Source organism: Limulus polyphemus, unplaced genomic scaffold (genome assembly GCF_000517525.1).
Source record: "Limulus polyphemus unplaced genomic scaffold, Limulus_polyphemus-2.1.2 Scaffold2958, whole genome shotgun sequence".
Lineage (NCBI taxonomy): Eukaryota > Metazoa > Arthropoda > Merostomata > Xiphosura > Limulidae > Limulus > Limulus polyphemus.
The window spans coordinates 77548-93754 of NW_013668568.1; the positions used below are offsets into that span (position 1 = coordinate 77548).

The 16207-nt window shown below is 31.6% G+C and overlaps 1 protein-coding gene across 7 annotated transcripts in view; it reads left to right on the forward strand.

Moving 5' to 3' along the window:
* LOC106468307 (protein Gawky-like) overlaps positions 1-16207 on the forward strand; it is a 57159-nt gene that overhangs the window by 22929 nt on the left and 18023 nt on the right. For all 7 annotated transcript variants that reach the window (XR_002612614.1, XR_002612615.1, XR_002612613.1 and 4 more), the window contains exons 5-10: positions 610-1247; positions 5113-5187; positions 7114-7171; positions 7482-7675; positions 10671-10787; positions 13388-13612. Coding sequence is in view for 3 of the 7 variants with exons in the window: in XM_022396650.1 (XP_022252358.1) it covers positions 610-1247; positions 5113-5187; positions 7114-7171; positions 7482-7675; positions 10671-10787; positions 13388-13612 (1307 nt within the window). In the remaining 4 variants the exon portion in view is untranslated. The remainder of the gene's footprint in view (positions 1-609; positions 1248-5112; positions 5188-7113; positions 7172-7481; positions 7676-10670; positions 10788-13387; positions 13613-16207) is intronic.

Consider the following 16207-nt stretch of genomic DNA (forward strand, 5'->3'; position numbering starts at 1 on the left):
AACCCATTGTCAGGCTGTTTAGTAGAATGACATATGACTAATACCCTAGAAGGTAAGGACTTTTTGACTCATCATCAAGCTGTTTGGTAGAATGACATAAGGTTATATCCTAGAAGGTAAGGAAGTGTTTGACCCATTGTCGGGTTGTTTGTTAGAATGACATAAGGTTATACCCTAGAAGATAAGGAAGTGTTTGACCCATTGTCAGGCTGTTTAGTAGAATGACATATGACTATACCCTAGAAGGTAAGGACTTTTTGACGCATCATCAAGCTGTTTGGTAGAATGACATAAGGTTATATCCTAGAAGGTAAGGAAGTGTTTGACTCAAAACTTTTAAAACGCTTGAATTTGTCAGACATGAGGTATTATGTAGCGAATTAAAACTATTTTGTTTGTTTGTTTTGTGAGTAGGTATGTTCTAAATGAAAAATATATATTTTGTGAAAATTGTATGTAAGAACAAAAATGACAAATGAGTGAAATAGTGATATTTGAATAAAATATATCAATTCATGACAGATTTGGTACATGTGACAGGCTTTCTGGGCAAAATAGAATAACTGTAATTTTTGCCAAAAACATTAATAAAACAAATGATCTTTACAGTTGAGCCAGGAGTAGCAAGTAGCGGTCCAGGAAACAGACAAGAAACTGGAGGTTCAATGTGTAATAAAGTAACAAGTAGAACTTGGTCACCTGTGGCTACACCAAAAAAAAAAGATTTTCAAGCTTCAGGATGGGAAGGGTATTCTAATCCAGTAACCAGCCATCCGACATCCAGTTTTGATGATGGTACCTCCATGTGGGGTAATCCTCAGCGGCAAGGAAAAGTGTGTAATTGGAAGGATATGCTTCCTTCTAAACCAACCAGTGGAATAGGAATAATAGGTGGTAATGTGCCACGTTTTAGACCTAGCCTTCCACCAAGTGGTCCAGGCATGATACGTTTGCCTCCATCCTTTAGTCCATCAAACAAACCAGATGTGGGACCTACATTGTTGGGCAAGATGTCGGCCTTGAATCATGGGCCAAATTGGTCAGACCTGCCCCACAGAGGTTCCCCAGGCCCAGGGGTTTGGGATGAAACCCATATATACCCTGCATTTAAGAATATGCCAGGATCCCCAAACTGGGGAGAATCCAACCATCCCATGGGGCCAACATATTGGGGTGCAAAGCCAAAAACTGCTTCCACATTAAACTTTGATGGACAGATCAACACTAGTGGTTGGGCTTCAGTGAAGGTTAGCAAGGACTTTTAATCAAGAATTATAGTTGGTTTAAAATTAAATGTATTGTCTATTTACAAACAATCATTACATAAGGGAAAATCTGTAATAAATAATTCTATATTGTGAGGATATATTTTACTGAATTAAAGATTTTTGTAAAATTTTCAGAATGTTATAACCGAAACATTAAAATATGTTTAAAAACTTTAAACAATTATTTGGATTTTAGATAGAATGAATTACTCTCTTTTCTGTGATATCCACTTTGACATGAAGTGGTTAAACAATACCAAATATGCTGTTTAGAAAAATCAACCATGATTGCTAAACTAATAATCAATTTGAAGAAAAACTGGGATTTCAGAAAAGGGTTTGTTTAATTTTATAAAACTCCAAACTGTATGAGGAGAATATTAAGCCTCACCATTCTTTCAGATTTGGATATTTTTAGCAGATGTGAATTATTTTGTTCATAGTACATTTAAGTAGTAGATTATATCCATGAGTTGGTGTTTATTAGATTGTGCTTTTTGGTTGTGAAACAAAATTTTTAAAACAAATTTAAGTGTTAAAATAAATATTTGTATTTATTTCTGCTAGATATAGAAGTTATCTAGCAATGTACAGAATTTGACCCATTTTAAGAGAACCCTGCTATAGTTATTTGCATTTTTTTAGTATGTAGCAATTACCTATCTGAAACGAAACACTAAATGGACAAAGTTTTAACTTATTTTGCTTTACACACTGCAGATATACATAATATTATTGACATTACAGATTTGGAATGCCAGTTAAGTACAGAAGTGATATGCAGATATGTATAATCTTATTGATATTACAATTTTGGAATGCCAGTTAAGTACAGAAGTGATATGCAGATATGTATAATCTTATTGATATTACAATTTTGGAATGTCAGTTAAGTACAGAAGTGATATGCAGATATATATAATGTTATTGACATTACAGTTTTGGAATACCAGTTAAGTACAGAAGTGATATATAAATAGATGAAACTATTGGAAAAAATTCATTGTAAAGTCACCTGATTAAAGTAATTGACAAAACAAGTGCTGATTGGGTACATAAAACTATTCTGGTTCTCTAACCTTTCATCTTCATGTTAGGTATATAAAACTATATTCTGGTTCTCTAAACTTTTGTCTTCATGTTGAATATATAAAACTATATTCTGGTTCTCTAACCTTTTATCTTCATGTTGAATACATAAAACTGTATTCTGGTTCTCCAACCTTTCATCTTCATGTTGAATACATAAAACTATATTCTGGTTCTCTAACCTTTCATCTTCATGTTGGGTACAAAAAAAAACATTCTGGTTCTCCAACCTTTCATTTTCATGTTAGGTACATAATACTATATTCTCGTTCTCCAACCTTTCATCTTCATGTTGAATACTTAAAACTATATTCTGGTTCTTTAACCTTTCATGATGGGTACAAAAAACCATTCTGGTTCTCCAACCTTTCATCTTCATGTTGAATATGAAGATGAAAGGTTAGAGAACCAGAATACAGTTTTATCTACCCAACATGAAAGGTTAGAGAACCAGAATATAGTTTTATGTGTTGGGTACATAAAACTGTATTTTTGTTCTCTAACTGATAGATGGCAGTACTAATCAAGATAAGCTATTTTGTGAATAGAGGTATCTATCGGAAATACACTTTTAGTTTCAGAAAATGTCAACTTTTGTTTTTTTAACCTTTAATCTTCATGTTGGGTACATAAAGTTTGTGCTGTAAAAATTAGTCAAAATCTAGAAATACAGCTATTGTCATGTATAAATCTCTCAACATGGGCTTAGTCAATTTGACCGACCATGTAATCTCTTTGTACTCAATTAAAGTCTTTATAGATTTAATACTTCTAACTTTCAATATAGTTTGTATATCTTCACAAAATTTGGCAGTGTTTTAGTTCATATTATAAGTCTTTCAGATATAAAAGATCATATTTTTAGTGAAGTATTTTTAATAAAATGAAATACAGATTTTTCCATTAATATATTGAGTATTTGTTTTCAAATGTCCATGCGCAAAGTAATTTTCATGTTAAAATTAAAAATACTTTCCCTCATCTCAAAACTCTCAAATTTCCTTTGTGTAATCCCTAAACCGCCTGAATGCATTTCAAGTGTTTTTTTCAGTAAAAATTTATAGTTTGGGTTATTTTCTCTACCCTATCTCAAAATATGATCGGTCAATTCGACCAACCTTGTAACCACTGAAAAAAATCAAAACAAACCTAAATTACCCTTTTTTCTTCCTAGAATGACTTAAAACTGTAACATAAAACTACAATTGTTTATCTTAAGTAACTCTAAGTTCGTAACAGTGTACATCTATTTATAATTAAATTTTATTGTTTTATTGCCCTTTGAACTGTGTCTAACTACTATCTGTGCCATTATAAGTTGTAAAACACTCGGGGAATGTGCAGCTCTCATTACGCTATTAAACTATGTTACCCGCAAGCTGCTCGCATGTGTGCCTTGTGAACCATTTTAATTATATTATCATTATAACTTAAAAAGATCTGTATTTTTAGTTTTTAGTTACTTTTATAATAATAAATAAAGAATAAATATGAAAAACAAGGAATAAAGTACTTACACAATCTTCTTTTTTCTTGCCTTTGATTATCAAGGACAGTTAAGCCTCATTTTTTATAGTAATTATTATAATACACTTAACAATTTTTATTTAATTGAATAATGCACCAAATAATATATACTACTAACTTGCAAAAATTAGAAAAATTCACTTACCTCTAAAAATTTTCCGAGCTTTCTAACTGTACGACAGGAACCATTACAAATTCACCCAAGCTGGTCATTAACTTTCCCATGGGAATGAATCTTGTACTGTGAGTGAAATTGACAATATACTGTCCAGAATACAATGTTATACAATGAGTCATTTGATAGATGAAATCCTTGACTTTCTGTTGGTTATAGATAATATATAATAAAATGTAAGAGAGAACTATCAACAAATTGTGAAAGAGAAGATGTGACGGGTGGGTGTGGCAAGAGGTAAATAGCTAAATTGAAGGCTATAAAAATTATGGTTTGTCTGAGCAGTAACTATTTTATAGAGAGTATTTTATGTTTAATTTCTTCCTTTTTCGAGGGGTGGAGGATAAAATAAGTATAATGACATGCTAAGAGAAAATGTATCATGTGGGTTACACTAGTTGAAATTCAGGATTTTTTAAATATTGCCTTGTAGAATTAAGAACTTAAAACTTGTGTACTATTAAAATATGAATTATTAACTAAGATTTTATGCTCTTCTAATTGGTATAACATAAACATAAAGTAGTTTAATAAAATTTTGAATGTAAGAAACTAAAACCTTGTGTTATGCAAAGTAAAGGATACTTTGGGCAATAGGGTTAAGAAATGTCTTAAATAGGCAGATTTTGTCTCTTTCCCAGTACCCAAATGAAACCATAGAAGTAAAAGTGTAAAGATACTACCACTTTCTGAGGGAAGGAAATATTGTGATAGCTTATGAAATAAGTACATTATACCTTTTTTTTTATATATAATGCTAAGCTAATAATTTGTTTTGTAACTCTTCTTTATGTGACTTATGTAGTTATTGTAGGTATTATAAGAGTCTTCAGAATGTGTTGTGTTTAATATCTGTACAAGTAATTTGAACAAGAACTCTATTGATACCCAAGGTATTGAACTTGCTACTGATCACTTTTTTGAAAGACTGCAAGTGATAAATCTAATAATGGATAAAGACAAGTAATACAGACTTGGTTAAAAACAATTTCATTGATATTGATAAGAAATGAAATTAAAGAAGTGAAAAGCAGTTTCTGTTTCTGTTTTTAGAGTAGCAAGCCATTGGGTAAAGATCTCATTTGTACAAGTAAGCAGTACCGCGTTTTGTCAGAGATGGGATACAAGGTAAGTACTATCTGAGAGAAAAACCATTAAATACAGAAGAGTAAAGCCAATATGTATATTAGATCTCTTAGATTTAAGTATTTCACAATAAAACACTTAGTAAAGGCAATAAACCTCTTTCCCTATCAACACCAACATCAGTTGCATAAAAACCAGACACATTACAAATATAAACCATTTGAATTATCCCTATGGTCCCCAAATTTTAAAGACCTAATGTTGTTATCATTATATTTCATTCCAAAAATAAATCTAGTGGGTGGAATTGTTTGAAAATCGACAAGAACATTCCTAAAAGTATGCAGTTTCGGAAAAATAGAATGTTTGATTTTGATTTTTTTTACTGTTTATAATAAAATTTGTTATTGACTGTAGTTATTTGCACTCATACTCTGCAAGGTGATTTTTATATGAAGTATAAAAATACTATTTTTTATCTTACAGTTTTCACATTTCATTTGCATAATCTCTAGAACCTCATAAATGAATATCAAAAGTTTTTAAAAGTAAATGTTCATATTTTATTTTCCATTTTCTCTAATATATCACTAACTCTTTCTATTATCATCAACATACATTGCAATGAAATGTTTAATATTTACAAATAGAAATATGTACATACCTTTCAACTCTTCATAGAAATTCTCTAGAATGTTCTTCTTGGTCTCTTATGCATAATCACATGTCTGTATCTTTTCACTTATAATCTGTTTTTAATTTTTCTTTCAAATTCTTTGTCTTTTACTATTTATGATGATACATCAACTGATTCCCACTGGGCTTTGTAATTTAGTTTGGCAGACTCCATGCAGAGTTGCTGTATTTATACGCTTTCGCAATCCAGGTGACAACAAATTAAACTTATACAAATCATTAAACCTTTCCAAATTTGCATTTTAAAATATATAAGTAAAACCTAAATTCAATTTAACTATCAAACTAGGACGTATAGGGCGAGAAAAAATTACCAAGCACTTCAGACACCTTGAGAGAACAATGGACTTGGCTTCATTTCATCCCATTTAAAAAATGAACTTATACATTATCATTATTCTAACAACCTTGAAGAGCAAAATCTGCTCTTTCTATTGGTTATAAGTATGCCATCAACTTCAAAATAACCTTAAACTAAAGGGGGAGAAATTCTTCAAAATTAATGGAGACAATAATGTAAAATACGTATGTGTACTTTGGCCATCTGAAGGAATCTTATACATTGCAGACACAGTTTCTTCTATACCAACTGAAAAATTGTAGCTGTGAGCTGATTATGTGACAGCAAAAAACTGGAGTTTTACTTGTTGTTTTGAATGTTTCATTTGCAATAAAGGAATAAAAACTTAGATAATATATAACTTTGAATTATAACAAGCTTTATAATAATAATTTTATTAAAATGCATTTATAGTAAAGTCTTTGAATTTAATTTTGAAGTAATGCAGTACCATACGCAGGAAGAAATTTAAAAATGGTGTTTGTAGTTACAGGATTAAGGAACATCTCTAAAACAAACATGACACGTAGACTGGTAGAACTTGCTAAGGCTAACCATGGGTTTCAAATCTGAGTGGTGGTTTCAAAATAGCTGGTACACTGAATATATGCATAATTACATGAAGAGTATCTTCTATATATATATATATATATACGTGGGTAGAATATTTTGTTTTGTACATACTTGAATGTAGGAATCTAGAAATTATTAATTTTGTTACAAAACATATTTTGATGTGTTCTTTTTGGACATGGTTATCCATCCATAAAGCTATTAGTTTATAAAGATATTTTAATGTCATTCAACTCATTGAACATTTGTAATACACACACACTGTTATTTCATATTTTGAATCATTAGTTCTTTAATTATAAGTGTATTATTTTTATTATAATATGCATTCAGAGATGACTGGAAAGTATATTTTTCAGAAAGAAGATGTAGAAAATGCTTTGCGAAACAATAATATGAGTTTAGAAGAGGCACTTGGTAAGTACAAACCTTTCGTTAATTGATTTCTCTTAACAGTGATACTGTGAATTGCTTTAATTTACAAAATATTGGTATAGATGGTAGCTTTTAATAACTGCTATTCTAATTTAACACATGATGTGTAACACATTTTTCTAATGTGTTAGCTTTAAACTAAAAGAGTGAAAATAAGGGACATTCCTATGTTGTGTGTCTGTACGTACATCTGTGTGTTTTCCTGTAAGTGTTGACATGCTGTTATAAGAACTCACTTGTATTTCATGTTTTGGTAGTGTTTGTATTTTGATTGATTTTTGTATATTTTTAGGAGAACTTCACACACTTGCAAACAAAGATAAAAATCTGATGGATGTTGTAGGTGGTTATCATAAAATGCAAACTATTGTGGATGACGTAAGCTTGAACGATCCCTTGGCTGATTCAATGTGTGGAGCCATACAGGATTATGAAGGGATCCATGTCCCTCCTGTGTTTGGTGGGATTCAAACTTTCAAACATCAGGTTAAGATACAGAGTTTACTTTTAAAGATTTAATTATTTAACATTTGGGATGCTCATGTTTGTTTGCATGAACTCATAAAAGAGATTTATTTTCAACACTCAACAAGCAAGTAATTTTAGTATAAGAATGATACTTATAACAAAGTGTATTATTTTACACTGCTTTTTTTGCCAAAATTTAATAATAAACTCTGTACAAGTAAAAAATATTCTGTTTTTAGTTCTGTACATTTCTAAACAAGAATACCTGATCTGTTTCTCTTTGATTGAATAATATATTCTTCTCTAGATAAAAACCATAGATAGTTAGAAGTCATTAACCCTCTGTGCACGAGCATTCTTTATTGCGCATGTCATGAGGTTTTAGTGACTTACCTTCAAAATTAAATTAAACTACTTTTTGTTTTTGTTATATCAATTAGTATAGCATGTCACAATTTGAAGTCATTCTAGAAAGAAAAAAGGGTAATTTAGATTTATTTCAATTGTTTTTTTTGGGGGTGGGCTTTATGAGGCCGGTCAATTTGACCAAACTTGTATAAAGTTAGGGTAGAGAAAATAACAGATAAAATATAAAGTTTTAGTATTTAGGAAATTATGCAAATGAAATTTGAGATTTTTGAGAGGAAGAAAAGTATTTTTAAACTTAACATGAAGATCACTATGCACGCGGAAAAAAACTCAATATATTTGTGGATAAATCTTTTTTTTTAGATTATTAAAAATATTTCACTAAAAATATGATTTTTTGTATGTGAAAGACTTATAATGTTAAGTGAAAGACTGCCAAATTTTGTGACTGCCAAAGTTAGTAGTATCAAAACTATAAAGACTTTAAACGAGTACAAAGAGGTCATGTGGTCAGTCAACTCGACCGAACACATATATTCTTTTGTAGGTTGAAGTCTGAATAATATATGTATTGTATTGTAGATAGATGTTACTAAACAATGTATTCTGTTGTAGATAGAAATTACTCAACAATGTATTCTGTTGTAGATAGAAATTACTCATCAATGTATTCTATTGTAGATAGATGTTACTCAACAATGTATTCTATTGTAGATAGATGTTACTAAACAATGTATTCAATTGTAGTTAGATGGAAGTCATTGTAAGCTATATCTTGGCACATTTTGAAAGATCCTTGTAAAGCTTTGTATATTGGAAATGCAACTTTATGTTTCACCTCTCATTTTATGTTTTACTTAAGAGTTGAATTTGAAAACAAAAGTATTTAAGTTCTGTTTAATTTTATTTACAATATTTCATAACCTTTATAATATTTTATGTTGTATACCATTTCTAAAAGTGGCTGTTATTTAATTTTTGCTGTAGTGTACTTACAATTATTAAATGTGTGTTTATAAAGAAAAAGCTCAGGAACGCATCATGTGTGATAATGGTGGGTTGAGAGTTTGGATTAAGCCTAATATCGATATTTCAGGTAAAGGGTCAACTGAAACATTTCATTTTTTATCAGGCTTAATAACTTTTATTTCATGTTATTATTTTGTAGGCATTAGGAAGTATTATAACTACAAAGAAATGTATATTTTTGAACTTGGCACAAAATGTTTTTTTTGATTGAATGTTATATGTGTCACACAAAACTTGCTTTAATTTTGTAACATATGATATATTATTTTGTTTTATGATTTGGTGCGACATGTGGTACAGGAGCCATTGTAGCATCCATTCAGATACAAATAATTATATTACAAGTAAATAAGCAAAACATGTGAGGTATTAATTTGAAAGACTTGCCTTTTTTGGAATAGTTAACTGAGAGAAAATTATATGGTTAACCCTCACTTTGTTAGTTGAATGTTAGAAATTGTATCTAAAGCATTACAAAAAATCTATGTGTGTTTTAAAGTGATCTTCATTAAAAATAATGATAGTTAATAAAATTTTAATTACCTCCACCACCAAAGGTGACTGAGATTATGTTTTCACCCCTGTGTGTGTGTTTGTCAGCAAGATTTCTCAAAAATGGCTGAATGGATTTGGACGAAAGTTGGTATACATTTGGACTATGACCTAATTTAGAAGTAATTAGTTTTTGGATGGTCAAGGTCATAAAAAAAAAAACTTTCTGTTAACGTGGGGATCGATTTTTCACACTATTTTTGCTCTCTAACTCAGTCAAAAATTATTGGATTTTGATGAAACTGCCAAAAATGGTCCATATCTGTTGATAATGACAGACATGCAGACACATTTTCATGTTTTTTGAGAGCCAATTATTATTAATTCTATGTGGCATAGGTATGCACTGTACTGAGTGCTCCTCTAGTTTCTTAATTTTTTATCCTTGAGACAACCACTCAAGATGATAAAGTATGAAAGTTCCTTCTTGAAAAGTGGTAGGTTTCTAAAGAGAATGCTTTTTCTTTTTTTTGGTCTGTCCATCTCTAAAAGGAGCACATTTTAACTTAATGTTAGGATAAAGTAGAGTGAAAATTGCCATATTGGTTTTAGCAAGAAAATTAATAGTTTATTTGTCACAACTGGCATTTCCTTGGCAGCTGGATCTAATTTTTATTTTTGTTACAAACTTTTATTCAGCATCTCTACTGACGGACACATTGTCAAGGTTGGACATATTTAAAAACAATATGCTAGACTGAAATTGTTCACCTCCAGCAGGTATGCTCACTGGCGAATAATTCTTACTGTATCAGGTTTTCATAGTACCATGTTGCAGAAACTGAAATCAGTCACTTAAAATTATTGCATTCTCCTTTCAGAGGTCTTTAAGTCGGTGTGAAAATAAAGTTATTACAGGTTTCGGTTGTGAAGGATCATACTTTGAAGGTTGTTTCATTATGTTTTAGGGAAGTAAAGGTACTTGCAGCATAGGTGCAGATTTTATTGGTTGTTTCTCAGAACTCCAAACAACATAATATGACATACTCATTATGCTCTTCACATTCAGTTATTAAAGTACTCCATAGAAAGTGCTCTAATCTGTATTATGTTGTGTCTGCAGAAACATGGGACTTTGAATGCACTTAGTGGAAGAATGAACCAACCATCAGCAGCTCATTTGAAAGTTCTCGTTCAACAGATACAAGTAGCAGTTCAAGCAGGACACCTTAATCCCCAGGTAATCATTTAATTTTGATGTTTTGTTTTTCACTATTACGTCTTCCAGATAATTGTTGAGTAAACTTATGCTAGGCCTTACACTTTGCATATGATCTTAGTGGTGAGGCTGGTTGTCTCGGTAGTTGGAGTAGGCAAGGTTATTCTGATGCACAGCTGTTAAATTGTGGTCTCTGTGGCAAAGGTGAGAAATTCTGGTTGACTGGCATTGTAGATATGTCCATTAAAAACAGTGTCTATATTTTCAACTTGATGACTAGTTGAAACTTTGGGCATCCATGGTAACAAGTGGCATGTTGGCCCCTACAGTTGTGTCAAATCTGTCCTTCAGGCAGATGTTCACTGATGCAACGAGCCTTGGCAGTGCAGGTCTGTTGCAAGTGATCCCTAAGTGCTTGCAATTGAAACACTGGAGGATTGAAGGGCTTGAGTGGTTAGGCTGTTCAACTTTGATAAGATGAAACCATAGGATGATGCCATCTTGTAGAAGTTGAGAAGTTTGCATTGTGTTTGTCAGTGTAAGGTACACTAGTGGTGTAAGTTTGTTGGTGTGTATAGACTTTATTCTGGTAAAGTTGGTGATTTTAAAATCCTTGAAGTTCTTCATAAATTTCCTAGTATGTGGTGTTCAGGGAAATACGCCTGATGACGACTATTTTCCTTGGTTTGTTATCCATCAATACATGAGGCTTGATGGTGCTTCCGTTAAAGGCATTAGCAGGCCATGGTTTCAATAAGTGTGAGTAGTCTTTGGAGGACAAGCACTAGATGATATGTAGAAGCTCTACTGTGTATTGCTTAACTGTACAGAATATATAAACAAAACTTGGGAAGTTATTGTAAGAAAAATGCCATGCATAATGCAACATTGTTTGATGAATGACACTTATTTAAGTGTTAGCCATTCCTTTGTGATAATGTAAGTAGCAGATCATATATAAGTATTGACAAAATGTATTTTTAAATGTTATTGTAACCGAGTTTTTAATATTCACAAGTGCCATGTTTCTGATCTTAATTTTTTAATATCCATATTCCTGAACCAATAACAAACTTATTATCTGCATCTCTAGTAATATGCTGTGAACCAACTTTTGTGTGTTTGTCATGCTTGTAAATTTATAAGTAAAATATTCATACATTTTTATTGCTTTAAGTTTAATTATGTTTTTTTTTAAGTAAGGTCACATGTCTTATCAAGTTAAGTAGTTGAGGAAAGGATTTGTATGACTTCTCTGACATAGCTTCATGTGCTGCATTGACCAATTAAAATAATACTAGGAAATTCATGGACTGTCAGTTACTTTTTGTAAACATGAAACAGTTGCCTACAAATGTTTTCTTTTTTCTGGTTCATTTCTTCTAGGAATGAACACTATTTCTTCAGTTATAATAACTTCACATGGATATGATTATATATTAGCTGGTGTTTCTGGATTAAGTAATTTCTACAGTAAATTTAATCTATAATAAAAAATGATTTGTATGGTTGAATCTTTCATATCTGGCAATCCCTTATCTGATAAACTACCTGAGAATTGGCAAATTTAGTTCACGGGTTGGCTGCTCACCCAAGCGATGTGTTGGAGCTTTCCCACCAATTTATATGCCCAGCTGGCTGGTGGCATCTCCATTTGTGTACATCAGGAGCTCTCATGTTTATACAGTTTATCAGTATAAGAATCCTGGTTTTGCCCTTAGATATGCTGCCTAAAAGAAAAGCAAGTGGCCCAGAGGATTGTGGTGGTTTAAAACATAAACACAAGTCATTAACTATTGTGAAAAAGGTTGAATTGTTAAAGAAACTCAACAAATTGGTCTGCAACTAAAGAAGAAATAGTAATAAATACTGTATTTATTATTTCCCATGCATATTACCTTTCTCTTGATGTAGAATACACTGTATAGTACTATGTACAATAAAATGCAGTATAGAATGCAGTTTTCTTAAAATTGTTTTCATTCAGGTATGACTATAATATGACCACCCGAAATCTGGCAAACCCAATGATCCGACAAGGCTTAGATCCCAAGGTTGCTAGATTTGGGAGGGGCAACTGTATTTAAATTTTGGATAAGTATTGTTAAAATACATCAGTAATATATTGTTATTGCAAACTTAGATTGTTGGGAAATATTTATGTAGAAGAAATTAATGGGTGTGTGTTATGTTGGACATATCAGAATCTATCTGAAGTAGTTAACAAATTAAGTAAGAACGCCAGTTTAAAATATTAAATCATTTTTCAAAGTATTATGAAGATATGTGTTCTGAAACTGGCATGATTACTGTATCAGTCATAGTGAGAATTCATTTTATTAATTTCAGATCCTTTACCAGCCATTGGACCCTCAGCTTCTCAATCATTTATTGCAACAGATCGTTGACTTTTGTGAAATTTCATGTTATCAATTTTAGATCCTTTACCAGCCATTGGACCCTCAGCTTCTCAATCATTTATTACAACAGATCCTTTGACTTTTGTGAAATTTCATGTTATCAATTTTAGATCCTTAACCAGCCATTGGACCCTCAGCTTCTCAATCATTTATTACAACAGATCCTTTGACTTTTGTGAAATTTCATGTTATCAATTTCAGATCCTTAACCAGCCATTGGCCCCTCAGACATTGCAGCTTCTCTATCAACTGTTACAAGAGATCAAACTTCTGTATGAGATTCAGCAGCTGCATGGTTCTCAGCAGTTTGGTAAAGGAGGACCTTTACCTCCGCAGTTAAATGTGCACATGACTCAAACCAAGCAGCGGATCCACAGTTTACGTAATCAGATTGCTGCCCAGCAAGCTAACTTTATAAAACATCATGTAAGTGTTGCTACTACTTGTGCAAACCTTCCTTTCAGAAGATTCATTGTTTAAACTCTTAATTTATTATTATTATTTAAAATGTCTTCTCTTCAATATAGGAACACTTGGTGCCCAAACAATATGATTGCTGTTAGCTAAGGCATATAAAATACAGGACCAAGTTCAAACATTTGTGTTGCTGAAGTTAATTAGTTTGTGAATTTTTATTTATATTTAGAGTTCTCTTTTCATTAAAATATACTTTATTTGCACTCTTCCTTTTGTTGTTGTAGGTTAAAGTTTTTTAATTAACTCTGCCAGATGGAGGTTATGTAACTGAGTCAAAAATTATTGGATTTTGATGAAACTTGGTGATCATATTATTCCTCATTGTCCTGCCAAAAATGGTCCATGTTCATTGATAATGACAGACATACGGACACATTTTCGTATTTTTTTGAGAGCCAAATATGATCAAAGCTGTGTGGCAGAGGTATGTTCCCTACCTAGTGCCCCTCTAATTTAGACATATTTTTTTTGCCTAAAGGGAAATTTAACATCACATAATGGCTGACTTCTTGAAAGTCTAGGAAATGATTTAAAATGTATATATCACAAGTTAGGTGAGACTAGAGGAAATTATTGATTGATTAGTAAGTCTGTTACAGTGGTAGATTGATTATTGAGTCAACTAGTTAGTTCAGTGTTGTAAATATTTGTAACAAAGTATTAGAGAAACAAGAAGTACTGTAAGTATGAAAAACTATTAAGTGAAACCTCTGCTGAGACATTTTTTATTTATGAAATTAAGCATATCATTAGTTTTATGTAACTTTTATAAATTATACTTGTGCTATGATTAACCCTATCGCCACAGGCATCCTATTAATCTACTTTTTGTTTTGTAATACCAATTAGTATAGCATAAAATCTTAGCTAATAATCCATATTTTAATAGCATATAACTTTTAAGTTCTTAATTTTATAAGTCAATATTTAAAAAAATCCGAAATTTCTTCTTGTGTGAGAATTGTGACATATTTTCTCTAGGCATCCCCTCTTCTCTATTTTATTCACCACCCCTCCAATAAGTATGAAACTTAACATAAATTACTCAATATAAAATCGTCTTTGCTCAGACAAACCATAATATTTATAGCCTTCAATTTTGTTTGGTTACAGTGCCATCAAATAGAAAATCAGACCCCTCTTGTCACATCCTCAGGATTTATTAATAGTTTTCTCTTACATTTAATTCTATATATTATCTAAAACCAGTAGAAAGCCAAAGTTTTCATTTATCAAATGACATATTATATAACGTTGTTGTATAACATTATTTTCGAATGGAGAATTGTCAATTTCACTGATAATACAAGCTTCATTCTCATGGGAAAGATAACGACTAGCTTGGATGATTTTGTAACTGTTCTTGTTGCATAGTTAGAAAGCCAGAAAAATTGTGATAGGGGTAATTTTCTATTTTTTGCATGTTATTATTCTATGTTCTTTGGTGCATTATTTAACTAAATAAAAATTATTTAGTGCATTACTACCATTAGTACAAAAACAGGAGGGTTAAGTGTCATCAACATCAAGAATAAAGAAGACTCGGTAAGTACTTTATTTCTTGTTTTTCATGCTTATTCTTTATTTGTTATTATAAAAATAGCTAAAATGTAAAGATAGGGATCTCTTTAGGTTAGATTAGGTAAAATGTATAATAATAATCATAATATAATAAAAATGTTCCAAAACATATATACCTATGCTGACACTTATAGCTATTTCTTGATCTTCATCTTTGCCATCTAAACATCATGTTCTCTTGCTCCAGTCTTTATACTTCACTTGATTTCCCTTGGCAATATCTAATTTGCAAAACTTTACACCGGCCCTCATACGCCCTCTATGTAGGTACTGTATATAAGCACTGTATGTAAGCAATATAATCACTTTTTCTCTACAAAGCTCTAGCACTAGGAATTATGTTTTACAGTTTAAATTTTTTTTGAAGCATTTTGACAGTAGTCTGTACCATCTATAAACACTGTCAGGTCTTAGGTTGTTCATGCAGGGAGTCCACTATCTCCTCGTAAATCTGAATGCAACGAGGTCCCATCTTAGGCCCTTGGTGGAACAGTGTTCCATGCCCTCTCTTTAATTCCATGGGTAAGTGGAATTCTCCTTGCCCACTTGGTTGGGTAGTGAAAGTGACTTTTTTGTAAATCCAGACTGGATGAGTTCTGGACTTTGGGTTTGGTATGGCATATAAGATCCCATCAATCCAAGCCTGGGATGTTGCCTTTTGGACTTCTTCAGGCTGATCAGAAAGATTGTCCACTTTGGTGTTGCTTTCGATTGTTCGAAATCCATCATTCCGTGGGTGCTGGTGGAATCCTATCACAAAGATTTGTATATATTTGCAGTCCAACTGCCCTTGCCACCAATGGGGGACATGGGTACCATGACCTTTTAAATCCAGTCCTGAGTCATGGATTTACAACTTATAAGGCACAAATAATAGTTATACATGGTTCAAAGGGCAATCAAAATGGCAATAAAACAATAAAATTTAATTACAAATAGATGTATACTGTTATGAGTTTAAAG